The sequence below is a fragment of the Leptodactylus fuscus genome, chromosome 11, assembly GCF_031893055.1.
Source record: "Leptodactylus fuscus isolate aLepFus1 chromosome 11, aLepFus1.hap2, whole genome shotgun sequence".
Taxonomy (NCBI): Eukaryota; Metazoa; Chordata; class Amphibia; order Anura; family Leptodactylidae; genus Leptodactylus; species Leptodactylus fuscus.
The window spans coordinates 61,745,765-61,760,153 of NC_134275.1; the positions used below are offsets into that span (position 1 = coordinate 61,745,765).

Here is a 14,389-nt window from a genome sequence, read left to right on the forward strand (position 1 = left end):
CAAATAGGTGGCATAACAAACATCAGCTTGACCTTGGGTTTCGCCATCTTGACTTTTTCAGGGCTGCTGCATGAATGTTGTAGTATTCGGGATGCTGCATGAGTGTGGTAGTATTCAGGGGTGCTGCATGGATATTGTAGTATTCAGGGGTGCTGAATGAATGTAATAGTATTCAGGGGTGATGAATGAATGTAGTAGTATTCAGGGGTGCTGCATGAATGTAGTAGTATTCAGGGGTGCTGCATGGATGTAGTAGTATTCCGGGGTGCTGAATGAATGTAGTAGTATTCCGGGGTGCTGAATGAATGTAGTAGTATTCAGGGGTGCTGCATGAATGTAGTAGTATTCAGGGGTGCTGCATGGATGTAGTAGTATTCCGGGGTGCTGAATGAATGTAGTAGTATTCCGGGGTGCTGAATGAATGTAGTAGTATTCCGGGTTGCTGCATGAATGTAGTAGTGTTCCAGGGTGCTGCAATGATGTAGTAGTATTCAGGGGTGCTGAATGAATGTAGTAGTATTTAGGGGTGCTGAATGAATGCAGTAGTATTTAGGGGTGCTACATGAATGTAGTAGTATTTAGAGGTGCTGCATGAATGTAGAAGTATTCAGGGATGCTGCATGAATGTAGTAGTATTAGACTATTTTGGACCTCATTATTACTTAGGAGACCCCTGAGTCAAGACCGAAACTCACTCAAACAACCATTATCCTTTTGTTCAAGGGAATGAAACTCCATGAAATTGATAGCCTAGGGGTTGGTGTAAGTAGTATTTTGGACAGCAACTTTCCCCAGAATATCCATGTGGTACTGCATTCAACTGGAGGCAGTAAAACAACTACTTTGAGGTCTTTTGATGGAAGAATAATTTGGATACATTCATGAGGACAAGCAGTGATGTATGATACTCTATGAAAAGGATGAGGGTGCAGGAGAAGAGAAGGCAAGTGACGGAGTGGGGTAACATGAGTGTAGGATCAGACTATACAGGGTTTGTTTGTAGTCTGTAACCATGGAGACACATAGGTCTGCATAGGAGCTGTAAACACAAAATGGTTTTGATTGTAGATGTCTATAGGATGGTGTAGAGGTGCTCAAAGCCTTTTCTTATTGTTATTCCATCAATGTAAAATAAACATGGGCACAAACATTCGGCCACTTTACTCAACTTGAGCTCTGGCCAGGAGTAACCTCAATAAGAATGATTCATTCATACACTATAAGTAAATTACATACACTCTACAGTTCTAATCTACAGTCTAGAATACGACCACCCCTGTAGTTTCATATACACCCACTATAATGTAGATGTGTTCCAGATTACAAGTTAAAGCTGCTTCTCCGACAAATGAATTCATAGAATTAGAGATCGATATCTTGAAATTGATCACAGGCATTCTAACCACAGTTATACAGCGTAAGGTTACAAAGGTCATTTATATAGGTACTTGTAAAGCCCTTTCTAGCCATAGGAGAACCAGGAGAATGGTAAAATGGACAATTATGGACACCAAAAATAGTGGACACAAATAGAACCCCAGGGCACCATTGTCAGGCCTCTGTTTTGGGGGGATTGTTTCCTTTTTTTGCTGACATCAAGCTCAACTTTATCAGCTGGTGATTTCAGTTTAAAAAAAAAAAGACACCTGACAGTGGTGTCCGTAGTCTCCATTAATATCTGATATTTTGGGGTCCGTTATTTTCCATTATTCTGATCCTCCAATGGAACAGAAGAACGGACTACCCAGAGCAGTGATTTCTGATGGATCTGCACTGGTTGGACACTCAGAGAAGATGTATATGTAGCTTGATTCTGTTCTCTAAGTGGCCTTGTGTGCCTTCAGTATGAATTTGTAGTTGTCTTTCAAAGGAGTTTTCTTGGACGAGTCTTTAGATTCAGTCATGAATACTGGTCTGACACTTGGTAACCCCACCAATTTGCTTGAAGCCATTATAGAACATTACCTGTTCACAGCTCAGTTTTTTTTCCAAATGTAGGGGCTTGGTAAGCAATGAAGGGGCTGAAATACTCAAGCAGGATTGATTTGGCCCATCAGAATACCAGAGGATCCTCCAATGGCCTCCTAACAAAATCGGCCCCCGAAGGTTTATTACACATGGCTTAATTTACAACTAATAACGTCTTGTTTGTGCAATAACTGCAAAGGTTATTATGCAATTACTAGTAGACGTGTATATTTCCCGCATAGTTGTACGAAGGGCCCCAGATTCATTTGCTCTGGTGGGTCAAGGAGTCCCATTCCAACATGGTGTTCATCCGAAAGCTGCAACCTCTTCAAGGAGCCGATGGTGCGGGGCGACATATCCCCACCTATCTGACAGCTTTCTCATGCGACTTATGATCGGGTTGAGGTGTCCTTTCGCCAACTTACCTTGGTTATCACTCTACTCTGCCCACTTCCATAAAAAATATTAAGGAGACACAAAAGGAATGCCGTGGCTCATCTTTGGCGCAAGAAAGGGCCATGTGCCAAAGATGTACCGGATTTACACCCATCTATGTTAGAAAACGGGTGAAGATGAGTTAATACGTTTCTCCCAATGTCCGGTCTCACCATCCTAGTTTTACATGGGTCCATAAACTCGGCAAATATTTACGGCCTTCTATAAATACCCAGCCATAGCTTCCCTATTACTATCACAGCTGTAAACGTCTGATGCCACAAAACTAGTTGTGTTTTTATAGGATCTCTAAACGTCCGTGGTTATCTCTTTGGAGTAAACGTTTGCTTTATATTGGGGAATAGAAAATCAAGCAGTTCTCTAATATATTAAGGTTACCAGAATCTCTTCTTTCATTTTCTTATAATTCATTGAAACTGAAAGCACTTACACAACAACCTGCTAGTAAAGGGGTTGGATCCTGGGGACGGCTTATACTTTTATAATCTATGGGGGCACATGGGTGTCATAGAGGTGAGAACCACCAATTTTGTGCCCCAATTCTATAAGCCACTATAGGCCACTGTAGGAAAAAAGTATAGCTGTTTTGCAAGGGTAAAAGACTGTCTAAAGAGCCCTTGGGGCACCTAGGTACACTGAGGTAGGGATGGGAAGTGGAGCCCAGGATTTGGGTCCCTGAAGGCCCTGTGGGAACAGACAGGAGAGGAGGAAGCTTTGTGTGTGATGTGTGTACATGTGTTATATGTATGTTTTTTGTGTGTAATATACAGTACAGTTTAGACAGCAATGGCATAAGGCTTCAAAAGCCATGAGGGTTTCGCTTCCTACCTGACTGTATCCATGATACGGTCAGCTATGGTCAGGTCTTACAGAAACGGCAGAGCTCTAAACTACACTATTTCCATAGCTCCCTCAGAAGTGAATGGGATATAGAAACAGTGTAGAGCAGTGAGCCATGCTGTTTCCATAAATGCCGCTCACTTTTATGGCATTGCTTTTCAATGAGGTCATGGTCAGGTGAGTAGCAAGGCTAGGGATGTTCGGTTTAGAGATGGATGTGGATCCCAGAAGTAATTCCTGAGAATACGCCATAACATATCATCCATGGGAAAATCCCCTTAAGTTCTAGTATTGATACGACCCTCTTAGTGCCTCTAGTGCATACTAATATCTTCATCTGCTAAAACTCACATCGCAACTTCAAAGTTACATTTTTGGGAGTTACAGTATATTCTCTTTATTTGTCAAATCTAGTCATGTGAAACTTTCTACACTCCTTGTATGAGTAAGGCCCAGTTCACATCTGCGTTCGGTATTCTGTTTGGGGACCCCCCGAATGGAAAGCCGAATGCATTAAAAAGCAGTGAACAATGAAACCACATGGAATCCCGAACACAGATGTGAACCAGGCCTAAAGAGTTTATTTTTTAAAAAAGGACAAACCTACAATGCCAAGCACAGAAACAATAAAAAGTATGGCGGGTACAGTAAGAACCAGCGTAAACACAATGTAAGCAGCGCGGAGGCTGCAGGGATCACCTGACTGCTGACATGGAGGCTGAGACTGAGACCACCTCATATTGATAGCCTATATAAAGATAGGCCATTTACATGAAAAACATGGATAGCCCCTTTAAATTAAAGTTCATATCACTGTATCAGTAGGATATGTCATAAATGTGTGATAGTTGAGGTCTCACCTTTGGACCCATCTTTCCAGGAAAACTGGATATTTCATCCCATTTAGCAAAGCAAAGTCAAGTAAACAAAAGAAGACAGCGAGGTGAGCGCTCGACAGTTGAGTGTCAGACCCCCACCAATATAATATTCACCTGAGACTTACCCGTATATACTCGAGTATAAGCCGACCCGAATATAAGCCGACCCCCCTAATTTTACCACAAAAAACTGGGAAAACTTATTGACTCGAGTATAAGCCGAGGGGGGGAAATGCAGCAGCTACTGGAAAATTTCAAAAATTAAAATGGTCAGAGTTTTGGGTGCGGTAGTTGCTGGGTGCTGGGGAAGGGGAGGGGGTGTTTTGGTTGTCTGTCTGCCCCTTCCCTGAGCTTGAGGACTGCTTTTTTTTCCCTCCACTTGGAATTCAGTCTGGCTGAATATAGGGGATCTGCAGTGCTCCTATTAACCCCTTCCTGATGGAACAGGAGCACTGCAGATCCCCTATATTCAGTAGACCGGGCACTGTCAGACACAGGGAGACCTAATGTGTTTGTGTTTCACAGTCATTTTCTACTTTTATATGTATTCTAGGGAAAGGAGGGATTTACAACTTTTACTTATTTTATTTTTTATTATATTTTTTTAAGCTTCTTTTTTTTATTTTACTATTTTATGGGAGATTCTATACATTACTATTGCGGCTGGTCATAGACATCCCCCTCCCCCCCAAAAAAAAAATAAAAAAATTTGTTTTGCATGACCCGAGTATAAGCCGAGGGGGGCTTTTTTTTCTGCACAAAAACTGTGCTGAAAAACTAGGCTTATACTCGAGTATATGTGGTAGTTTCCTGGGGTCTTCACTCTTCGCTAGCTGATTTACCAGAACTTACACAATGGTATCTCTGCCTAGTCCAAGAGTCTAAACCAGAAGAGAAATGAAGCCAAATGACTTCCTGTTAGAAAGCAGACATTCCATTTCCAGTCCGGCTTCAGGCAGTTTCCCCTATGAAGAAATAAGAGTTCCCTAAATAGTTAAAAATAAAACTTGCACATAACATCCTATAGGGTCAGAGGGGGGTATTGTTTAAAAGGAAAGGGTTTTTGTTTTGTTTTTTAAAGGAAATTCACCAATTTTTGTATTTATTTAATAAAAACAGAAAGTGAGAAGAGCTCTTTTTGTAATGTTTTTATTTTCTGAATGTAGATTTTTTTTGTTCTGTTTTCTGTACATGACTATGGGGGCGGCCTGAACTTCTTCTCTGCTCTTTTAACAGCAAATACTTTACAGCAATCTCATGGCCATAGACAGCAATAGAGTTCAGCTAGGGCTGGATTCACATTTGCGCCTGTTGCTCATTCGCAGATTCTGTCCCCCATTCAAACTAGAAAATTGCTTGCGGAACTTTTCTCTCCATATGTTTCAGGTGGAATCCGGTAACCGGTAATCTATCTATCTCTATCTTCATCTATCTATCTATCTATCTATCTATCTATCTATCTATCTATCTATCTATCTATCTATCTCCTATCTATCTATCTATCTATCTATCTATCTATCTATCTATCTATTATCAGCAGTAGATGCAATGATAGGTCAGTGGTGTACCTTCTATTGTTATAATGCCTATAATGTAAAGGAGATGACTGCTGCAAAGAAAAATTGTATAAAATTGGCAAGTGGCAGTCTATTATTAGGCTTAGTAGACAGAATAAAAATTGCAATATATATAATACTTAAAAAAACTGAGAGATATGTATTTTTAGTCATCAACAATTCTTTAAAATATGTTTAAATTAAAATAAAATAATAGGTAATGTGTCTAGTGTCATATTCTGTTTAAGAGATTGTCTAGCATTGTAATGCAATTCAATTCTCTGTACTGGAGACTCGTAAGACCTTCTTTCTTTAGAGGGCCCAGTGTATTCATACATTATACTGGTAAAAGCAGGATTTCACTGGGCACCATGTAACCCATTAATATCTCATGACATCATGTTCTCTTTCATTTTAGGATTGCCAACAACACCAAGAATCTAGACTCTAGAAGATTCGATTCGTCCAGTGTCAAGAAAAACACAAACTCTTTCACAAGAACTCGCAGCTATTTGGAGAACCTTCTGTAAGGACGCAGATGTTGCCATTCACCAGTCAGGTGCATAAAATTTATTTTTAGAAGAAATTCACTTCCTTTAATGGGGGTTTCTGAAATAAGTAGAAAAAATTTTTTAAAAAATGGGCACGGGGAGGAGATGATGTAAAATAGCAAAATAAGCATTGCTAGCTTGTTACTAAAGATGGGCGAACCCCAGAAGATTCTTTCCGACCTTTCTTCGGACAAAGCGAACCCCAATTTAGTCCCAACTTGTTCAGATAGAAATAAAATTGAAATGATTTTACTCCAGGGTTTAAACAGACCCCAGAATATAATAGCTGGAGGCCCGGGGAGGTGACAAAAATAAAGAAACATTTATACTCTCCTTCTGTTACCTCCTAAGGGGTGTCTTCCTCCTTTTGGCTCATGGTGCTCTTCTTTGATGTCAGGGGTCTAGGGTCACTACTGAAGCCTGTGATTGAGCCTCATCGGTGACAGCGATACTCCAAGAGTCAAGGTTTTTTTTAAAATTTTTGTCACCTCACTTGGGCCTTCAGCCATTATGCTCCAAAATCTTAAGAGATCCCAGAGTATAATAATTTACCAGTGGCCATATTAGTTCAGCCAAGATGAATTCCAAATTCTTTGGTTTCATTTACAACCCAACACTTTGGAATATTCAGGCCAAATCTGGTTTGTTGCCACCAGGGGTGAACCATTGGTTTCTGCCGCCTGAGGCAGACGTCAGAAAGCCGCCACAGGGACGAGTGGAAGGGGATGGGGCGCGTGGAGGGGGTGGGGCCGAGCGGAGCGAGCGTCTTTAGCAGGCAGAGAGCAGGCAGGGAGAGGACCTGCTCTCTGCCTGAGCGTGAGGGGCGGCCGCTGGAGCAGCGCTGCTCCAGCGGCCTCCCAAATCCACCGCTCAGTGACGGTGACCCTAAGCCAGTCCAGGACAGCTTGTCCTGGACTGGCTTAGGTCAGCAAAAATGCCGCCCTCCCTGGGGCCCTGGCATAGCGCCGCCTGAAGCGGTCGCTTCAGGTCGCCTCATGAGAGGTGCAGCGCTGGTTGCCACCCATACTACCTGTTACATCACTGGCTCCAACTATGCCATTCAGATGGCACATCTACCACTCACCAGGTCAGGGAAGACTGTAGAGATAGGGGGATCTTAATATACTGTATTTTAATGCCTTTTATTTTTTTGTAGATACCTGAAATGTCGAATACTACAACCCCATATTACGATGACGAACCAACCTGCAGCATTGATGATTTTCGTAACAAGGTCTATTCTACGGCCTACTCCATGTTTACAGTCTTCGGTCTTCTTGGCAATAGCTTTGCTTTATTAGTTCTGGTAAAGACATACAGCCAGAGAACAGCTTTCCATATCTACATGCTCAACCTGGCCATCTCCGATCTACTCTTCATCTGCACCCTTCCATTAAGAGTGGTGTATTATGTTAGCAAAGGACAATGGTACTTTGGTAGCTTTTTATGTCGAATCAGTTCCTACGTCTTCTACGTGAACTTGTACTGCAGTATTTTCATTCTGACCGCAATGAGCGTCACGCGCTTTCTGGCAATAGTCTTCCCGGTTAAAAATCTCAGATTGGTGTCTTTAAAGAGAGCAAAGTGGGCTTGTGCTGGAATATGGCTCTTTGTCACTCTTATAAGTTCACCATTTCTAATGAGCGGGTCATACATAGACCCCAAGACCAATATAACCAAGTGTTTTGAGCCTCCACCTTCTCAAGGAAGAATAAAAATGGTGCTCATTCTCAACTATGTTGCCTTCATCATTGGCTTCCTTATTCCATTTATCGTAATATTGGTATGCTACACCATGATTATTAAGACATTGCTCAAGAACTCTATGGCAAAACAACAAAGCTCCAGGAAGAAGGCCATTCGAATGATCATCATTGTCATGGCTGTGTTCTTCCTAAGCTTCATGCCATATCATATCCAACGGGCAATACACCTTCACACAGTGAATAAGAGTAAGAGCTGTATCGAGAAGTTATGGGAGCAGAAGAAGGTGGTGATAACTTTGGCCCTCGCAGCCTCTAACTGCTGTTTTGATCCCATGCTCTACTTTTTCTCAGGCGAAAACTTTCGAAGAAGGCTCTCCACCTTCAGGAAGCACTCTCTCTCAAGTATAGCACCAGACGGTAAAAGGAGAAAATCAGAAGGCTTACATGACAAGTCTGAAGTCTTTCCTGCCTTGGAGAAACAAGACAGTAATGAAAGTTAGGTTCTTGCACCGGTTTTACACTGGGAGATCAATATGATGATCTTTATGTCAACGCAAGATAGGCCCAAGGTTTGTGCTTTGGGGAACAAAAATTTCATGGAAGTCTTGTCTTGTCATGTCTGAAGAGCCTCGTATGGCTTAATCTATGAAGTTGGGAGTGGCTTAGAGAAGAAGGAACCTTCTAAGCTTCAAGCTTCCTCTTTCCGAGATGTGCACTGCTGTTCTACCTACTGTTGGAAATTGGAAGCATTTCCCGGTAGATCACCATATGAATACTGTATACTCAAAAACTACTCTTGTGAATGCCACCAACATCCACAACAAACTTTTGCTTCTAGAGAGCTTTATCCTTATCAGCCTGTTTTGAAGGCTTTATATTATGCTATCGTATTTTTACCTTGTCCTGGGTACAATGTATATATATTGCACTAGACCACTCAACCGAAGATGAACCACTGGATTGTTTTATCATGTACCAAAGAACTGTAAACTTTACGACACTGGTTGTGGAGAGACTTGGCATTCATAGCTAATATTTTCCTTTGGAATGTTTCTCTATGAAGTTCCAGAAATTCACTGAAATCTCTAAAGAACGTCAACGGAACAAAGAACTTTGAGAAAATGCCGACACTCTCTTAGTATTACTGTTTGTCTATGTGGATGGTAAAAATGTGGTAAATATATATGTGCACACACAATTCATTGCTGCAGTAACTTCATCATTTCTATTTCTCTGAAAAACCACAGCTAAATGTATATGGGTGAAGTTCTACATGTAGGTCAATGGAACGATTGTTGCCTAGTTCTAAAGACTGAAGCTGGCCACCAAAAACAGAGCTGTGGTGGAAATTTTTGGCCAGCAGTTGACCCAAAATAACAGCATTTGGGATGATCCATAGACTCATCATCAGTAAATTTGCACAGATCCACTTTATTATTTTTTGTTGTCATACTAACCTGCACCCCCTCCCCAATTGGGCAGTTTAGTAGCTAATGAAAGTTTGTAGAAATCATCCCACTATTGATCAAAGCCAGGCTGTCAAGATGGAAAATGCGTGGCCATCTGTATGTGGCTCAGTGGCATGTCATTTTAGTAATTTACTAGTCCAGTAATTAGTGACCACGTGTTATAACTGCCAAGTAGGCGGTCCTATTCACTGATTGACAGCTGGGTCTCTATGTACACAATAAATGTTGATGGTCATTAAATAAGACTGGACCCAGAATAAGCAGATCACAGTATGGTCAACGCGATAAATAAAAAATAAGAATATGTAAGTAGCCTACACAAAGCTAGAAAGGGGAGTAGGAAAAATATCAAAAATAATTGGATATTTAAAGGGGTTGTCCAGGCAAAAATAGACAACCCTTGGGCAGTGAAAAAAAAATAAAAAATGAATACTCACCTGTCCCCGTTGCTCTGATGGCCTCCTGCACCATTTACTCCCACAGTGTCTTCCTGGAGCTGCTGATTGGCCTCAGTGGTCACGTGACTGCTTTAGGCCAATCAGCAAAGGGCCTGAATGTCACTACCTATGACATCAAGGGTCCTCTTGCTGAGGTGGTTGATTGGCCTCAGCGGTCAACAGCCAGAAGAAACCTGCGAGGGCAAATGAACAATAGAGCAACGGGGGCTGTTGAGTATTTTTTTTTTCACTGCCCCCAGCAGATTTAGTCTGGGCAACCCCTTTAATTAATATGTAAATTTAAATAAAAATAGTGATCAGGATCGGGAAAGATCAATCCCGATCGGTGATCGAGCAAATTTCGCGATTGGGATTGGCTGGAGAATGATCAAAAATCGGATTTTGAAATCTGAAGATCGGCTCAACCCTACTGTATATATAATATACAATTAGGGTTGTGTGATCGGGATCAGGAAAGATTGGATTCTGATTGCTGATCGAGCAAATTTCACGATCGGGATTGGCTAGAAAATGATCAGAAATCAGATTTTAAAATCGATCCTGAAATCTCAAGATCGGTTTAACCCTAGCGATCAGGAACCTGACCGATCCTTCATCTGGAACAGAAGAAAACCCAAAAAAGTAAGAGCCAAACACACAAGGCTAAAAAAAAGAAGAAAAAGAATAATATTAAGGACACTTATTTATTTATTTCACATCCCAAACTACTTAGCCTAACAATGGAGACCTAATAGCGGCACGGCGGTCTGCAGATACAAACACAATACAAGAGGAAATCTTCTCAAGATATGTAGCATTATTTTTTGACCACATTTGTGTTTACATGTGAAGACTGATTTTGTTCCTAATGTTTCCTATGTAAGGTTTATGACTCGTTGTGTGAGATAAATAAGGCTCTGTTCATATCTGCATTGTGGTTTACATTTAGCTTGGAAACCACAAGACAATGTAACATGTTGTACTAACACTTAGGATCCATCAGGACCTATCGTACTGTCCGCCGCGGGTGTCTCCATGTAGCACTAGCTTAATGCCAGAATTATTATTGAAGCTTACAACATGAATGTGAATAGCGCTGAAATGTGTATTTTATGTGTTTACAATATTAGGATATTTTAATAAAAACAGAATACGGGCACATGTATGTCTCTATGGAGAGGCCACAGCCCAGGACATTAGACCCATGTGTATAGTCCTTATTCGTTACATTACGGAAATTAGCATAATGAGAGGATTGCGTCATAACCCTGCCTCCAACTTCCTAATGGACTCAGGAGAGGTCACATTTTAGCACTCACCCTCAGAAATTGGCAGATGGAGGTTAATGCAACTATACAATGACGTTGGAAATCGCCAGGTTCTGTTTAGATTAGTGTCGCGGCTTTGGTCTTGGGTGGTCTGATAATTCATCATATTTATATTACAAGAAATTTGATGATTCTTTTTGTTCCATTTTTTATAACTACTAGAAAGCCACTTTTGGCTAAGGTCCCATGTTGCGGAATCACAGCTTTTTTGTTGCAAATTTTGTTGCGTTTTTTTGAGCCGAAGCCAAGCTATAGAAGGAATGGGAAATATATAGGAAGTTCTTATACTTCTACATTTGTCAGCCCACTACTGGCTTTGGCGTAGGCCTGTTAACATCTGCGTTCGGTAATCTGTTTGGGGAGTCTACATGGGGACCCCCCCAAAAGGACTACCGAATGCATTGGCAAGCGGTGAGCTTGAGAAAGCACATGGACCCCATAGACTATAATGGAGTCCAAGTGCTTTCCGCATGGTATCCACACGGAACATGCGGACAGAAAAGTATTTCACGATCTACTTCCCTGACCACAAAACTCAAGCACACGGATCCCGTTATAGTCTATGGGATCCGTGTGCTTTCACTGCACAACACTTGTGAATGCGTTCGGTAGTCCATTCATGCAGACTACACAAACGGATTACCAAACGCAGATGTGAACCAGGCCTTAAACTGCAACAAAAAAAAGTTACATTTCGGCATCATGGGGCTTTACCCTCATGGTCACGGCCCACGTGGTGTAAATGCCACGGTTTGGCCATGGGGGAAATGCTGTGGCAAAATACGCAGCATTTTACAGTCCCTGCAAAGTGTATGGGACTCTAGCACATCCCATCCATACACTGAGGAAAGATATACGCAGAAGACACACTGCGATTTCCAAAACTGTTGCAATTTTGTAAAGCGCAGCAGTGGTATATAGAAGTAATACATGAACAGCTCATATCTGTCAGAGTTGCTGCTTGTTGGTGGTCTTCCACTTTGGTTCATAGAGCGTGATAACTTTCTCCCAATAATGAACGTTATGGTTGGTCCATAAGGATTTGGCCCTGAGAAACTACTTTTAAAGGCACTTCACAATAAAATAAATTCTTTTAGCACTTTAAAGGCCTCAGTGTAAAGTCCTTAAAGGAAGTCTGTCAGCAGAACCCCGTATTTTAGCCCAGCCTGGCAGATAGATAGGTTAGGGTCACCGTTCTAGGTGTGAATCGTTGCCTCCACTCTTGAGATAAGGCTGTTTATGTAAATATGTAAATGAGTTCTTTGGAGCAACGAGGGCATTGGCATTGCACCAAAGAGGTAAGTCACAAAGCTCTCATTGTTCCAAAGAGCTATCTTGCATAGTAACAAAAACAGTGATATCTCAGTAATGGAGACACCGATTCACAAGGGGGAAACTTATCCAACTTATCTATCTGCTAAGCTGGGTTGATATGCTGGGTTCTGCTGACAGACTCCCTTTAACAATGTAAAAAAAAAAAAAAAAAAGGTCCAATCAAAACCCCTTTATATTCTGTACCTGAAAGTTGAGGATATCTGACATATGCCGTTTGTTTCCTTTTTTCTAAGACTGTTTTTGGATTTTCATATTTACTGTTCCACTGATCCCGCCAAAGTTAAAAAATTTTCTCACCATTCCTGAGCAATCAGAAAAAAAGTTATGGCGCCAGATATGCCAGTCTACTGTCTAGTTGGTTGTGTCAGACAAGAGCAGGCAATCTTTTTGAAACCTCAGAATTATATAATGTAACTCCATGTCAAGAGAGCTGATAGGGCCAATTTAAAATTAAAATGGTGCTCAATGGCAGGCGTCATGTCTACGGGTTCTGAATACAGATTCTGATCCAATTTTCGATCATTGTACAGCCGATTGCGATCGTGAAATTTGCTTGATCGCTGATCGGAATCCGATTTTTTCCGATCCCGAAAAGATTGAGGTCTGAAATAAAAATGGACACCCTATATGAATGAGATGGCTATCCTCTCTGAGCTACCTTCATGTACTCGTATGTTTTGACCATGTACCGAACAGTGTTGTTTGAATAGATGTTGTGGGATATATATAGCTTTGTGAGATATGAATAAGTGTATCATACCATTTGGTCTTTAAAAGTAATATAGCTTTATGTAATTTATAAGACTTTGCAAGTGACCGGATCATTGAGTCTTTGGAGTTAACTTAATTTTGTATCAGTTCCTGTGATAAAGATATAAAACTAGTAACACAAAGTGACAATCACTTATATACTGAAGAAAACCTATATTATACAAGTCAATGTCAAATGTATATACCAATGGTGAGTGACGTGGTCGCACTTTATAGTGGTGATGTTGTAGTGTGAATAACTTGTGAATGGCCTCAAATAAAATATTGATTTTGTGCAACTAAAGCAGATTGTTTTCTATTTAATATCAATGTGATATAATATGGGAAGCTGATGTTGGCCAGCAGGTTGGTTCACAGCTCGTATGGAAACCTTGTTAATAACAGTAGTGTGAACCCAGACTTATATTATTATGTTGACACATATTCTAAAAACAATATTCGCAAAAAATCTGATGACAAAATTGCTTGGTTCTATTAAGATTGCTAGCAGAGGATTTAGCTTGGCCTAGTAAAGAGATCAAAGAGATCTGCAGAGCAGCACAATGCAGGTAAGTGATACTTTGGGGACAAGTAATGCTGCATAACTTTGGCCAAAAACTGAATAAGGAACACAGCAATTGGAACCATGCCTAGATTAAAAAATCTTGATAGTTGACAGGTACATTAACTCACCACCAGTGGCGTGACTAGGAATGGCGGGGCCCCGTGGCGAACTATTGACATGGAACCCCCTCCCCCCGACCAACACTGAAGACCTCAACCGACCCTCTCCTACGCATTCCTGCGTGTTCTATTATGCCCCATAGTGGCCCCTTCACACAGTATTATCCCCATAGTTGCCCCTGCACACAGTATCATTCCCCATAGTGGCCCCTGCACACAGTATTATGCCCCATAGTGGCCCCTGCACACAATATTATGCCCCATAGTGGCCCCTGCACACAGTATTATGTCCCTCAGTGGCCCCTGCACACAGTATTATCCCTCATAGTGGCCCCTGCACACAGTATTATCCCCCATAGTGGCCCCTGAACACAGTATTATCCCCCATAGTGGCCCCTAAACACAGTATTATCCCCCATAGTGGCCCCTTC

The 14,389-nt window shown here is 41.4% G+C and overlaps 1 protein-coding gene across 1 annotated transcript in view; it reads left to right on the top strand.

Annotated features, from left to right (window-relative positions):
* CYSLTR1 (cysteinyl leukotriene receptor 1) overlaps positions 1-8,482 on the top strand; it is a 32,676-nt gene extending 24,194 nt beyond the window's left edge. Inside the window, exons 2-3 of the mRNA XM_075261063.1 lie at positions 6,117-6,257; positions 7,406-8,482. Of these exons, the coding sequence (XP_075117164.1) occupies positions 6,237-6,257; positions 7,406-8,455 (1,071 nt within the window). The 5' untranslated portion in view covers positions 6,117-6,236 and the 3' untranslated portion in view covers positions 8,456-8,482. The remainder of the gene's footprint in view (positions 1-6,116; positions 6,258-7,405) is intronic.
* Positions 8,483-14,389: the final 5,907 nt, after the last annotated feature.